This window comes from Thermobia domestica, chromosome 16, assembly GCF_964235325.1.
Source record: "Thermobia domestica chromosome 16, izTheDome1.hap1.1, whole genome shotgun sequence".
NCBI lineage: Eukaryota > Metazoa > Arthropoda > Insecta > Zygentoma > Lepismatidae > Thermobia > Thermobia domestica.
Genome location: NC_137469.1, coordinates 182,131,365 through 182,144,478, shown reverse-complemented (window position 1 = coordinate 182,144,478; position 13,114 = coordinate 182,131,365). Strand labels below are relative to the sequence as shown.

At 37.4% G+C, this 13,114-nt stretch overlaps 1 protein-coding gene across 1 annotated transcript in view; it reads left to right on the top strand.

Moving 5' to 3' along the window:
* LOC145673535 (uncharacterized) overlaps positions 1 to 12,430 on the top strand; it is a 34,585-nt gene extending 22,155 nt beyond the window's left edge. Inside the window, exon 5 of the mRNA XM_081743333.1 lies at positions 11,803 to 12,430. Within this exon, the coding sequence (XP_081599459.1) occupies positions 11,803 to 12,063 (261 nt within the window). The 3' untranslated portion in view covers positions 12,064 to 12,430. The remainder of the gene's footprint in view (positions 1 to 11,802) is intronic.
* The last annotated feature ends 684 nt before the right edge of the window (positions 12,431 to 13,114 follow it).

The following is a 13,114-nucleotide window of genomic DNA, read 5'->3' as shown; positions in this document are numbered from 1 at the left end:
CGAAGGTAGCCCCGTATGTTCGGCATAAGTGTGCCAAATGTCAACTTGGGCCAAGAATAGGCCTGGAGTCTACAATGATTTCGGTGACCATATCGGGAGAGACATCTGAGATACCTATTCAAAATGGTATATTATTTTTCTCTTTTTTTTATTTATAAAAATTAATAAGTGTGTGACAGTTTCTCCAACTAATGAACATATTGACTTCATCCAACACTGTAAAAACAAGAGAAAGATGCATCTAAATATAACAGAATCCCAGAATATGTTTCTGACCGTTGATTGGCTGATCAATACAGATTCAGCCAATCATAACAAAAGTTGACAGAAGTGAAACTAAACACCTTAAATCCCTTTTCCCTCCTTGGTCTGGCAGAAAACTAAGCTCCAAATTAAGTCTTTCCAATAACTTGCCCCACTTTCCGTCAATTTAAAGTTCTATATTCCACTTCGTAACACAACTTTTCGCTTTTTCAATGAATCTGGCCTCCTTCCACTTATTAATGTCCTTTGTTCCCGTGCTAACACTTCAATCTCGCACTAATTAATATTTCTCGCACCGATTAATATTATGTCCTGTGTCCCTCACGTGTTTAAAAATGGCATTTCTTTCTCTTTCTAATTTCACATTATCTTTGTGTTGTTTTAACAGTTCTTTTAGTTTTTTTTCCGTTTCACCAATATAACAACTATTACAATCATTGCATCTTGTAAAGTACTTCTTTTCTGTCCATCAGTTCCTGTCGTCGTCGTCATCTTTTTAATGCGTAACACATCCAATAGTCTCTTACTTCCTTTCCTTTACGTAGAAACGCCTATTCTCTTTAGCCTGGCATAGAACCAGGGACTCCTTGCACCACAAGTGAGACCTCTACTACTGCACCACTGTGCCGTTATTCTTCAGTTATACGTAATATCATCAGATTAGAAGTCAATGCTCAACTTGACTTATGCAGTGTTTCCATCTACACAATGCGTACGTGCTATTTACTTGGTTTTTTATTTAGTTTTTAGAATTTGAGTTTGGCAAACTGACTACCAATTCGTAAATGTGTATAAAAGATAATACTAGAAACCATGTTGGAGCAGAACCCACCATAACTTCCTAACAACGTCAACTTCCTTTTGGAGCTGTTGTATAGCGCTCACCTTTGGTGTTCCTCGTTCGATCCCAGCCACACAGAATGAACTTTACGATGGACAGACACCGTGTGTGTTAAATTCTTCTGTTTCTTTCGACTTTACTCATTCCACCATTATCTTACGTCTCCCTTATCGTTAGAGCATAATTATGTAACGGTAACTTTTGTTTGTTTAATAGTTTTATTAGATATGTTGTATTCTTTAGGTTTCTGGCCTAACAGTTTAAATCACTAACACGGTTCATCTTGGAAAAAACTGTAAAATAGTTTTGGGGCAATTTATCTATTTATCATTGAAAACACTACAAAAGAACTAATTCACAATTCTTGAAATGGAATCTCTTATTTCGATTACTTCGTAGAGCAATCTAATACAAACTTTGTATGGTCTTTTATTTTCGAACTCACGGCTGGACCAAGTGACACAATTCCGATCTGAGATAGTACAGGTTTTTTTCAGCGGGCATTGTTTAAAGTTATTCCAAACTAGTGATGCGTTGTTGAAGCGAGCGATCCTTCCTCTCACGAATTTCAACCCCAAACTATATCAGCAAGTTTCTAATCTTCGACAAAACACGTACAATATTCTATAAAAAAAAAAATCTGAGTGCTTTTAACCTTGGAGCTTTAAGCCTCAATAGCTCACTAGGGAAGTACATGAAGTGGTACGCGGGAATCTGCATGTGTTATATACCGTTGGAAAGGTCACACTGAGTATATCACATATGTCAAATATCTCGCTTGAATGGGGCCTGTAGAGCGCGTGGCGACCATTTCAAGATCAAAACAAGGCACGCTCCGAAACATTAGAAGACAAGGACAAACTAGGCAGCTATGATGTAATTGTTTCGAGATGTGGTATATATATGAAGGTAGCTGAATATAAATCTGACATCAAATGTTTACGAGTCAAAATGGCGGATCTAACATGGAGGACAGAAATTACAAAAAACAAGTTACGAATATGAAATTGGGTATAAAGCAACATTCGACGTCGCTATGTATGAATCGGGTACCAAAATGTAAAATTCAAAATGCCGGATCCAATATGGCGATCAAAATGCAAAACACTGCTGGAACTGAAAGCAGGTAGGTAGATTTTTTCGTGGTCGCGGTGTGCGAATTCATTGTTAAAAGTGCAAAATGCAATATCACGCATCCAATATGGTGGAGAAAAGATGCAAAAGTACAGAATGGACGTATGTGTATCGAGACGAGCCTGGGCTCCGTCTCGATTTAGAAAAGCACATTAGAGACGAGACCGAGACAAGATCGAAACTGCTCTCGGTGTCAGTACCATCCCTACTACGGAGAGAGGATGTTCGTCATACATAACCGCACAAGTGTACACTGCATAATGCGAAACCGGAAAAACACTTATGGAAGCATAACGATGTTTTAAACACGCACTTTCCACTCATTTTTCGGATCTTCAGATGGTATCTGCAAATAGCCACAACGTACCCTACAGACGACATTCAAGCAAGATGTTACAGATGTAAAGTGTAGTCGATACAGCTTTTCAACGATATATATCACATGCCGATCCCCGCATATCTCTTCGGGGCCGGGAGAGGGAGTTGGTAGTAAAATAATTATTGTTTATGATTGCAATCTGTTCGTATCATAAAACTTTCATGTGCGCTACAAAACTTGCCCTGTGTTCTGTGCCTCAATTTTGGCATGATTGTATAGCAAAACACGTTCCCTGTATATTGTAAAGCATCACCTGCCTCTACTTGCCCCCTTATGTACTGTAGGTATTTTTCTACTACATATGTAAGAATAACATATGCCCATTCTGTACATTTTTTTTTTTTTCATTTTTCGTGCGCCACATTGGATCCGTCATATTGCATTTTGTATTTTTAATATTGAATTCGTATTCAGCAACCACGAAAACCTTTACCCTACCCGCTTTCAGTGCCATAGCAGTATTTTGCATTTTTTCCGTTATGTTGGATCCGCCATATTGAATTTTACACTTTTAGCATCCGTTTCATACATAGCGACGTCGAGTGTCGCTATGTGTCCAATTCCAGATACATAGCTTGTTTTTTTGTAATTTCTGTCTTCCATGTTGGATCCACTATTTTGATTAGTAAACATTTGATGTCATATTCGTATTCAGCTACCTTTCAAACCTATACATCAAAATAATTACATCATAGCTTCCTAGTTTGTCCATGTTTTCTAATGTTTCGGAGCGTGCCTTGTTCTGATCTTGAAATGGTCGCCACGCGCCCTACAGGCCCCATTCAAGCGAGATATTTCACATGTGATGTATACTCAGTGTGACCTTTCCAACGATATATAACACATGCAGATTCCCGCGTACCACCTCATGTACTTCCCTAGGCAGTCCCTAATTAAGATAGGAAGCTGATTTTGGTACCAGTGTTTTCCTGAAGGATGCAGTGTTCCGCCGGTGTGTATTTTATGTATATGGCGTAGGGTGGTCCTTATTTTACAACATTGTAAACTCTGTTCGGGACACCCCTTCATTTGATGCCACTTGTCGATATACTATCCTGTGCAAAATTTCATTTCAATCGAATGAGGATAAATGGTGCCGCAAACAGCCTAAAGTTTTTGTTCATTTATTGTGAGCTTCTGAATTATCCAATAGATGGCAGCACCTATAAAGATATAATAACACGCAGCACTTATAAGCGACATTTTCAAACTCTTTCTTGTCATTTTCAAGAAAAGGTAGTAAGTGAAAGTGAATCACGAGTAGTACTATAAGTAGTAAGTGAAAGTGAATCAGGCTTTTACTCCAATGAAAATGAATCATGGAAGAGTAAATAAACTCTTCAAGGAATATATGGGTTTTGCCATCCATCTGGCACGATGATAAGCTCCTGGGAATCGTGATGGTGGGTGGAACTCCTCCGAGAAAAATAACAACTTCAATAAGTTCAAGGCGGTCTTCTTTGGGTGAGTTATTCTAGATATTCTGTAAAGCAATCTGAAGAACGTCATTGGCAGTGTCGTGTAGTTTTTCTTGAATGCTTTCATCTTGTATACCGGGTTTGAATTTAGTTTTGTCAATATCACTCTAAGCTTGTTGAAAATGAATGAAAATAGAAACGTTTCCGGAACGATCATTGATCTTTGACTCGAAAACAACTTTTAAGACGAGTTCATAAATGTATTGCTTGCATAACAAATATAAAATAACTCTTCCCAAATATTGTTCCAACAAGATGCAGGCACGATTCACTCGTCCAGTATTTGCGGAGGTTGTGTCTCAGCAAACAGCTTGAACTTTATCAACAAGACCACATTTTTCCAGAGTATTATGCATTTCAAAAGTGCTAGTAATCGTTTACTCTAATTGAAAGTAACAATAAGCGGTAGTCTGCCAACGAACACTGTCTTTGTTAATGCAGGAAGAATCTTTTCATCTCCGTGCACGGTAACAGCATTTACTTTTTCAATTTCACCCCCCCCCCCCAAAAAAAAAAAAGAAAAAAAACTTCTTGGAGGTTGCAGATTCTGACACAAATGGTGACGACAAAGGTGAATAGATGATCTATTTCTAACCAATGCATCTACATCCTGATTCAATACTTCGGCAACAGTAGTTAAAATATTTACCACATCTTTGTCACTAACTTTGCGATCTCTCTTTTTCCAGTAAGACAATGTCAGCTCCAATCATGCATCCAGGTCGTCCTTTTTTCCTTTAACTAAGAAGATCCATTTTATCTTCCTCGCACCATGACGTAAATTTTGCTTTTCTAAGGTTGTAAAATGACACCCTGAGCATTTGTGCATTTGATGGTAACTTAGAACCAACAATCTGGCAATTGTTGTGCTTCTAGTTTCGATTGATGTGAGATATTCGCTTTTACTTCATTAGCCCTCAACTAACAACAGAACTGGGGAACTCAGCAGAAACATAAAATCAAGTGTTTGTGGTTGAAGAAGCTTTATGCCAAAAAAACACTTTGACATTTATTCAATCAAAATAATTTATTTTCTTAGCACATCTTAAGTTACTTTCTTTTTTCTTGAAAATCACAGGAAAGAGTTGAAAAGTGTCGCTTATAAGTGCATGTTATTATATCTTTATAGGTGCTGCCATCTATTGGGTAACTCGAAAGCTCCCAATAAATGAACGGAAACTTTAGGTTGTTTGCGGCACCATTTATCCCCATTCGATTGAAATGAAATTTTGCACAGGATAGTGTTTTGATAAGTGGCGCCAAATAAAGGAGTGTCCCGAAAAAAAAAATTACAATGTTGTAAAATAAGGATCACTCTAATATGGCGGTACCACGGCGGGAGGGTGGAAGGAGGGTAGAGCTCGTGTTTTTTCAACAGGTTTTTGGGGGCATTCCGCCCTTGGGGGTAAACTCATAAAAATTGGTATGTGACGCAATGAAGAAGGCCACTACATGGTAATATCCTCTATTTGTACTTCTTGCGTATATGAGGGAAGTAGGGAAGGAGCAAATTTGACAGTTTTTCGACGTAAATTACATTTATTTTTACGATAAACATCAGTAGCTTAACCCCTAATTAAACTAGAGAGACGATTTGGTACCAATGTATTCCTGAGGGATGAAGCTTTACGCCAGTATGCGTTTTATGTATGTAGGGGGTATCACAGCCGAGGGGGGGAGATATTTGTTTTTTTTTCATAATCAAATTTGTTTCATCAGGTTTCGATGGGTTATTCGTCCCTTCTTTGTGGTACACCCATAAAAATTGGTATTGAAGCAATAAAGTAGTGTCCTACACTATGATAACCTGTATGTGTACTTGTTGTTTACACATTAGCATCATTTTGTCATCGTAGGGTGACTGCAAAAGTTGCCAGGGCCCCGCGAAGCAATTTTTTCATTCTTTTATGATTTTTTGTTTCTTCTTCGAATATAGCGGAGATTGTACGAATGTTACCTCGTTGGAATCTGTGGTCTATAAGTTGTGCAACGGTGTATGAATCAAGACTCTGTGGTAATTAGGAGGATCACCAGGGCCGTCAACACCAAAGTCTGCGAAAGCCCTTCAAAAATGATACACAGGGCGTTTTTATAGGAATTTCGTTATGATTTTTTTTATCCCCCTTTGTATTGTAGGAATGGCTACAATTTTTTATATTATTGTCACAAGTGTCTGACCTACACATTAGCATCATTTTCTTTTTAGCGTAGGGTGTCTGCAAGGATTGTCAGGGTCCCACAAAGTTATTTATTTTTTTTATTTTTTAAAATTATTTTTTGTTTTTCTTGTTCTACAAATATGGCGGGTATTACATGCATGTTACCTCGTTGGAATCTGTGGTCTATTACTTTTCCAACAGTGTATGAGTCATGACTCTGTGATAATTAGGGGGTCACCAGAGCCCTCAACGTGAGAGTACAATTTTGTTAAAATGCGTGGCAGCCGTCCAAAGGTTAATTAAATACTCAGGAAAATATATGAAATTGGAAAGAACGCACTCTTTCATTATTAGCTTATTTCAACTGCAAGCAATTGAGACAATTGTCAGAAAACATAGACCATATTCGACTTTTTTTTTTTTTTTTTTTTTTTTTTTTTTTTTTTTTTTAACGAAAGTTACCATAGAATTTTTATTTAAATCTTGGGTGGAGGGAGAGAATAAGTATGGGCTGGTATTTGATTGACTTCAACTTGAAGAGTAGGAATTGTAAAAGCCTCAATAAATACACATATTTCGAAAGTTATCATAATACTTCTTTGCCTGGCCGGGGAGGTTCACTCTCATGTTTTCAGTTGATTTTAAATCCAAATGGTGGAAATGATTGTGGAACCTCAAAAAGTACATGCCATAGTCCATGAAAATCTAATATTTAGGAAGATATCTTGGATCATATTTTTAATAGGAGGAGGAGGAGGGTATAGTGAACTGATTTTGAGGATATTCATCTTATTTTGTGCATTGGACGTCAGAAAGAAGTGCGTTTCGTTTCATTTCTGCATTCTCTTTCATTTTACATTATAATGCACTCTTCACGTTTGAATCTCACCCGTGAGAACTATTCTGATAAGGTATTCTCATATACCTTTCTTATACGTCATCATAATGTTCCAGCTAATGAGAGTACATGTGCAGACGAAATGAATAAAAATTCGTATGTTATGAGGGGTTTGAGACTATTTTACTCCTGGGTTGTAGACCCGTAGGCGGGGCTTCGTCAGGGAAGCGCGAAGAAAGTGAGATCATTCTGAAAGATGGCGGAAGAACGACTGGACCTGCGTGTGATAATTGTGCTGCAGTTTTCCGTTAGTTAGTTTTTTTATTCATTTTTTTAAACTTCTGTGTAAGTATGTAGATACTGAAAATATGAATAATACAAGTATAATAAGTTAGACCATTGTTATGTGCATGGTTCGTCGTAGTATGTTTTATCTGTAATTGCTTAATCCGTAATGTCTAATATACTGGTGGGGTTGGAACAAAACTTTGTTTGAATCGCATCACAATTTGCAGGAAAACAGCATTCGTGTACAGATAGCTTTGTATGCATTTAGGTTTACATTAGCGAAGCTGTCAATGCAGGTGTGCTGAATGGATTCCAAGTTCGATTCCTGATCTTGGTTATTACGTTGGTTTCTTTTGCCATCCGCAGTAATCATTATAGAGATGTAAACCATACCACATAGAGGAAGGGGGGCTATATTAACCCCCTGATTCTTGACTGGTTTTAGTTTCAAGCCTACGGGATTACGGAAAATAGTCAGAGAATATACATAATATTGTATCAAAACCCAAATTTTATATAATTTATTGTGAAATTTTTAGAAAAGTCGGGGGGGATGGATACCTCTACTTACTTCATTCTTTACTGATTTCAGCACCATACAGAGTGAGTGATTGTGAAGCCCTAAATAAAATGTACGTTATATTACACAAATCGAATATTTGTAACGAAAGTGATCGTGGAATATATATATATATATATATATATATATATATATATATATATATATATAAATTGTGGGGCGGAAGGTATTTCGTTCCATAGGAGGGAGCTGAATTCATTGCGCATTCTTGGCTGATTCTAATCTCAGGTACTAGGGATTGCGGAAAAGATTCAAAGAAAATGTACATTGTATTGTATCAAAACCAAATGAATTTTAGAAAATTTATCGTGGAGGGTAGGAGGATACGTCCACTACTTTATTCTTACTGATTTTAATTCCCTGCCGATGGGATGGTTAGGAAGCCTAAAAGAAAATATACGATATATATTATGTCAAAATCGAATATTTTTAAATAAAAACTATTGTTGAACATACTTTTGAAACTGAGGGTGGTGGTGGATGAATTCACACTTTCTTTCTAGGCAGAGTTTAACCCTAAGGAATAACCTGTAGGGATATTCTTAATGCCATGATTTGTCATAATTGAAAAAAGTTTTGTGGTTCATATTGGAAAATTGTCTTCCGTGTACATGTGGAAACTTACAACGTGGGGTATTTTACACCCTTTTAGCCCTCTTACACGCGATGGATTGCAATCTCCAACAAAAAGGTTATTTCTGCAAGTGGAAGGAGGGCACATTCCAAGTTTCAACAAAATCGTCTAAGTTTCGCGAGTTATCGTGGAATAGGCACACAAATGCCAATCCAGTCGAATAGTAGAAACTGCTAATGCTCGCTTCTATTATAACAGATACTAGTCATCATCATAGATATTCTGCCACTATTGGCAAATCAGATGCCGCAGCTGAGAAGCTCCCATGCTCCACGGTTTTCCGCTAACCTCTTCGGTTTCGCGTACGATTTTTCTGTTTCGATATCATCCATTAATTGTAGTCTCCTTCGCCCCCTTCCTCTCTTTCCTGCCACCATACCTTCTAGCATGTCCCTCGAGATACAGTTCCCTCGTAGCCAATGTCCCAACCAGTTTTTCTTTTTTGCTCCCCACCATTTTTAAAGATTCCCTCATTCGTTTTTCGCTCGATCCAGCTCCACACCCACATTTCGAAAGCTTCAGTCGTTTCTCATCATTTTTGCGCAATGTCCATGTTTCTAATCCATATAGAACAATACTCCACACGAAACATTTTGAGTCTTTTTTTCAACTCTATATTCAAGGTCACACAAAAGGTTTTCTTCGTCCTAAAGGCTTCTTTCGCCATTCCTATCCTTGCTTTTATTTCGTGTTCACACTTCATATCATTACTAATAATATTACCCAGGTATCTAAAAATAGTCCCTTGTGCAATTTTCTCCCTTCCTACTTTTTGACATCGACCGCTTCGTTCCAATCACTTTGGCTTTTGTCTTTCAAACATTTATTTTCATCCCACATTCTTCACAGCCCTCACTTAATTTTTCTGACATTTTATTGATTTTCTCCCCAGATTCCGCAACAGGCGCCATATCATCTGCAAACCGTATACACCTAATCATTCTATCTCCTCCTAAAATGCCGTCTTCATTCTGTTTAAAAAAGCATGCGCACACAGACACATACATCCACACATACACACATATATATACAAAATAAAAGAATACATAGTTAAGTCTAGTCATACTGTTGGATAACCAGAACGATGGTAATTCCTTTTACGTGGGTAAATTGTTCAAAGGGTAAATTTAAGAAATGTTGAGAAATAATAAGTGTCCCACGATTTAGATACATTCATGTGTGAAATATACATTCCATACTCAACTATGTGATTGAATCAACGTAATCATGACGTAAAAAATACTACGTAGAATTAAAAGAATGGAACTTTGTCAATTAACAGCCACCGAGTGTGGTGGACAACATCGTGGCCGCGGGTTTTCTCGAGGTATTCCACCAATGTTTCCATGATCAATCATTTGCTTCAATCATCGTCTCCTTTAGCCAAACGGCCATAATCATGGAACGTTAAAATGAAAGATTTCATTTCATTTTTTCAATAGAGGGATAAGGGCAGAGGATCTATTTCTTCCTCTTCCGACTATTTTCGCTCTGATACCTGTGAAGCGTAAGATTCCCCATACTTACAGTACGTCTAGCCTAGTTTGCAAATCTAAAATAGGTGTCTGAGTTGTTTTTTCTAAACAAATAATACATTAACTAACACTTGCACCAAAAATTCTAATTGAATTGTTATATTCCTTTGTATGATTTCGACTGCCAATTAGTAATAAGGAATTTTTATGTTTTACCGCTAAGTAGCGAGTTAGTGTGGGTATTAATCACCAACATTTCAAAAAGTTATTGTTATGTTAGTTTTGTATGAGAAAGGACTAAGATGAATCAAATGTTAAAAGATGAAATGAAATCTTTAAGTGTTACGTCCCACGGTTATGCCGGTTAGGCTAAAGGAGAAAGTGATGATGAGAAATCAGTGAAATGGTGGAATGAAGAAAACGGGAGAACCCCGAGGAAACCCACGCACACGGTGTTTGTAAGTTCACTTGGCGCGAGCTGGGATTGAACCAAGGACCCCATGGTACCGAGGTGAACGCTCTACCACTGAGCAACCACGGCCCATGTTAAAAGATGAGTCTATACGTGTCCGGCAGTCGAAGCCAACAGGATTGGTTACTGTAATCGAAGTAGGATTATAAAAATTCGATTAGAAGTTCCAGAGCAGATAGTAGGTGAGTGGTAGTTAATAGTAATAAAATGTCCGAGATCATATCTATTAAAATAGTACTTTGTGCTCAGTGGCGTATTTAAGATTTTGTTTCGGAGGGGTCTGCACAACACGGGGAAGCAGGGAGCAATTGTCCACCTGAGTTTAAGAATTAAATATGTCGGTGGAGGATCTTATCCCCTTCTTCTCCCTCCCCCTCCGACAAATCTGTACTGACACTCCTGCAAACACACGTTGAATATTTGTAATCTCATTTCAACTTCATGATTTCATTTTAGAATAAATGGAAATATTCAGTTTTATCTGTGTACGTGTTTACCTGAAAGAAAATGTTGCGATAGGTTAAAGCTGAAATAAACCGATTGCAATTTTAATGGCAAGAATTGCAGAGTGGCGACTCTTATGTGACATGATACAAAAATTTAGCAGTGAATCTAACTTTTTATTCTATTCATAGAAGAAAAAGGGAACATCCTCTTGGCTTAGCTAGTTTCCCGAGCTATTTATTCTGACCCTCTCTCCATTTTCTTTAATTCAAACATTTACTTTTCTTTATAACTAAAATATTGAATATTCCTTAGCTATAATAACTAAAGTCCCGTTATGTTGATATCCATGTAGTTGGTGTGGAACACCAGTTTCGCTTATCAGCTCCTCTTAGTTTGTGTTACTGACGACAACCAACTTGAATCACAACTAACAACAGTCAAAAGTATGATGTAAAAAACGAAAAAAAAAGTAACAACTAAGAAAAAGGAACAGAAGAGTACAATGTACGAAAGAAAGAAAAAAGAACGTAGTTCATACATGAAACACAATTCGACAAATACAGTATTATTTCTGAACAAAGAGCATAAGAAAATGGAAGTCAATGAAATTCTTAGAAATGGTAAGAAGGATGTAGGAGGTATTGTACGTGGAATGCGAAAAACCAACAAATCCCCCTCCCTAAATACGCCACTGTGTTGTTGTACTTAATACTCTTATCAAATCTACCTTGATAGGCTGTATTACATCTGTCTGACAATATTGGAAGGCTTTTCATTCATACTAATTTAGAAGTTTTTCCTGTTTACTTTCAGCCTGTCAAAGAACCAGTGGCTGCACAGAAGGACGACCAAGCGAAAGTTGCTCATCCAACGAATAGGTTCCAGGGACAACACTTCCCGACGCCTTTGGCGAATGAAGGCGAGCGGAATTTGTGTTACGTTTGCCGTACGAGTACTTTAAATGCTCCGGTCAACCGAGAGACTAACTACGTTTGCTATTCCTGTCATCCAAATGGGGTGCCCCTCTGTGTTACACCATGTTTCAAAATTTACCATACGCAACAAAATTTTTAAGTAAAGCCCAGCATTGATTAATAGCCAATCATATCCTTCATATGAGTAAGCAGTGGTGTTAATCTCAGTTGATCGTCCAGTTACTAAGTAGGATCGATTTTTTATGTATATTGTGTACGGATTCCTGTTCAACATTGTAATGAAATTTCAATTTGACAGTGAAAATATTTGAAAATAAGTATTTGTGATGTGCGTGTGTGTTTAATTACAGTGACGAAACGCAGTTCTATTTAAGATGCATTTAATATTAAAATTACTTCATTATTCAGTAGCTTGTGTATAGTTTTTTCTTCATTAATTGTATTAAAAATGCATGCACATTGTTTTATTTAGAGAAACCGGGATTAATAAATTGAACGTATTTACATGAGTTTGCTTTCTTGGAGAATCCTTGAAACTCTTTATATATATATATATATATATATATATATATATATATTATATGCGAGGTGTCTTCAGAAAGTATCGAACCTTATTTTCTCCCGCGTAAACCATAGAAGCGCGGGAGACTTTCTTCAGTGTAGATACAGAGGGGACATTCATGTGCAGTCATGAAATTTTTCCGCCCACAGAAAGCGCGGTTAACAACTGAAGACGTGTAGTGAGCGGTCGTGGGATTTCAGGTTTTTGTAAAATGACAGATAAACTCAAACAGCGATATTGCATCAAATTTTGGCGATACCCAAGCGGAAACCATTCAATCGGATCGCTACATTCAATTTTGAACGAAAATTTAGGCATGAGGAAAGTGTCCGCGAAATTTGATTCAGATTTTCATCGCCAAACACACCTATTCCTGTGTGTTCTCACCTGATATGGTTCTAGATGACTTTTGGTTATTTTCCAAGCTGAAACTGCCACTAAAAGAGACCCGATTTGAGTCAAGAGAAGACGATCATGCAGAATGCGACAGCACTGTTGCTCACCATTCCCAAAACGGCGTTATACAAGTGTTTCCAACAATGGCGGGAGCTCTGGGAGAAGTGTAAATTGCCAAGGAGACTACTTTGAAAGGGGATTAATGTTTCGGATTTCCAAATCAATAAATGCA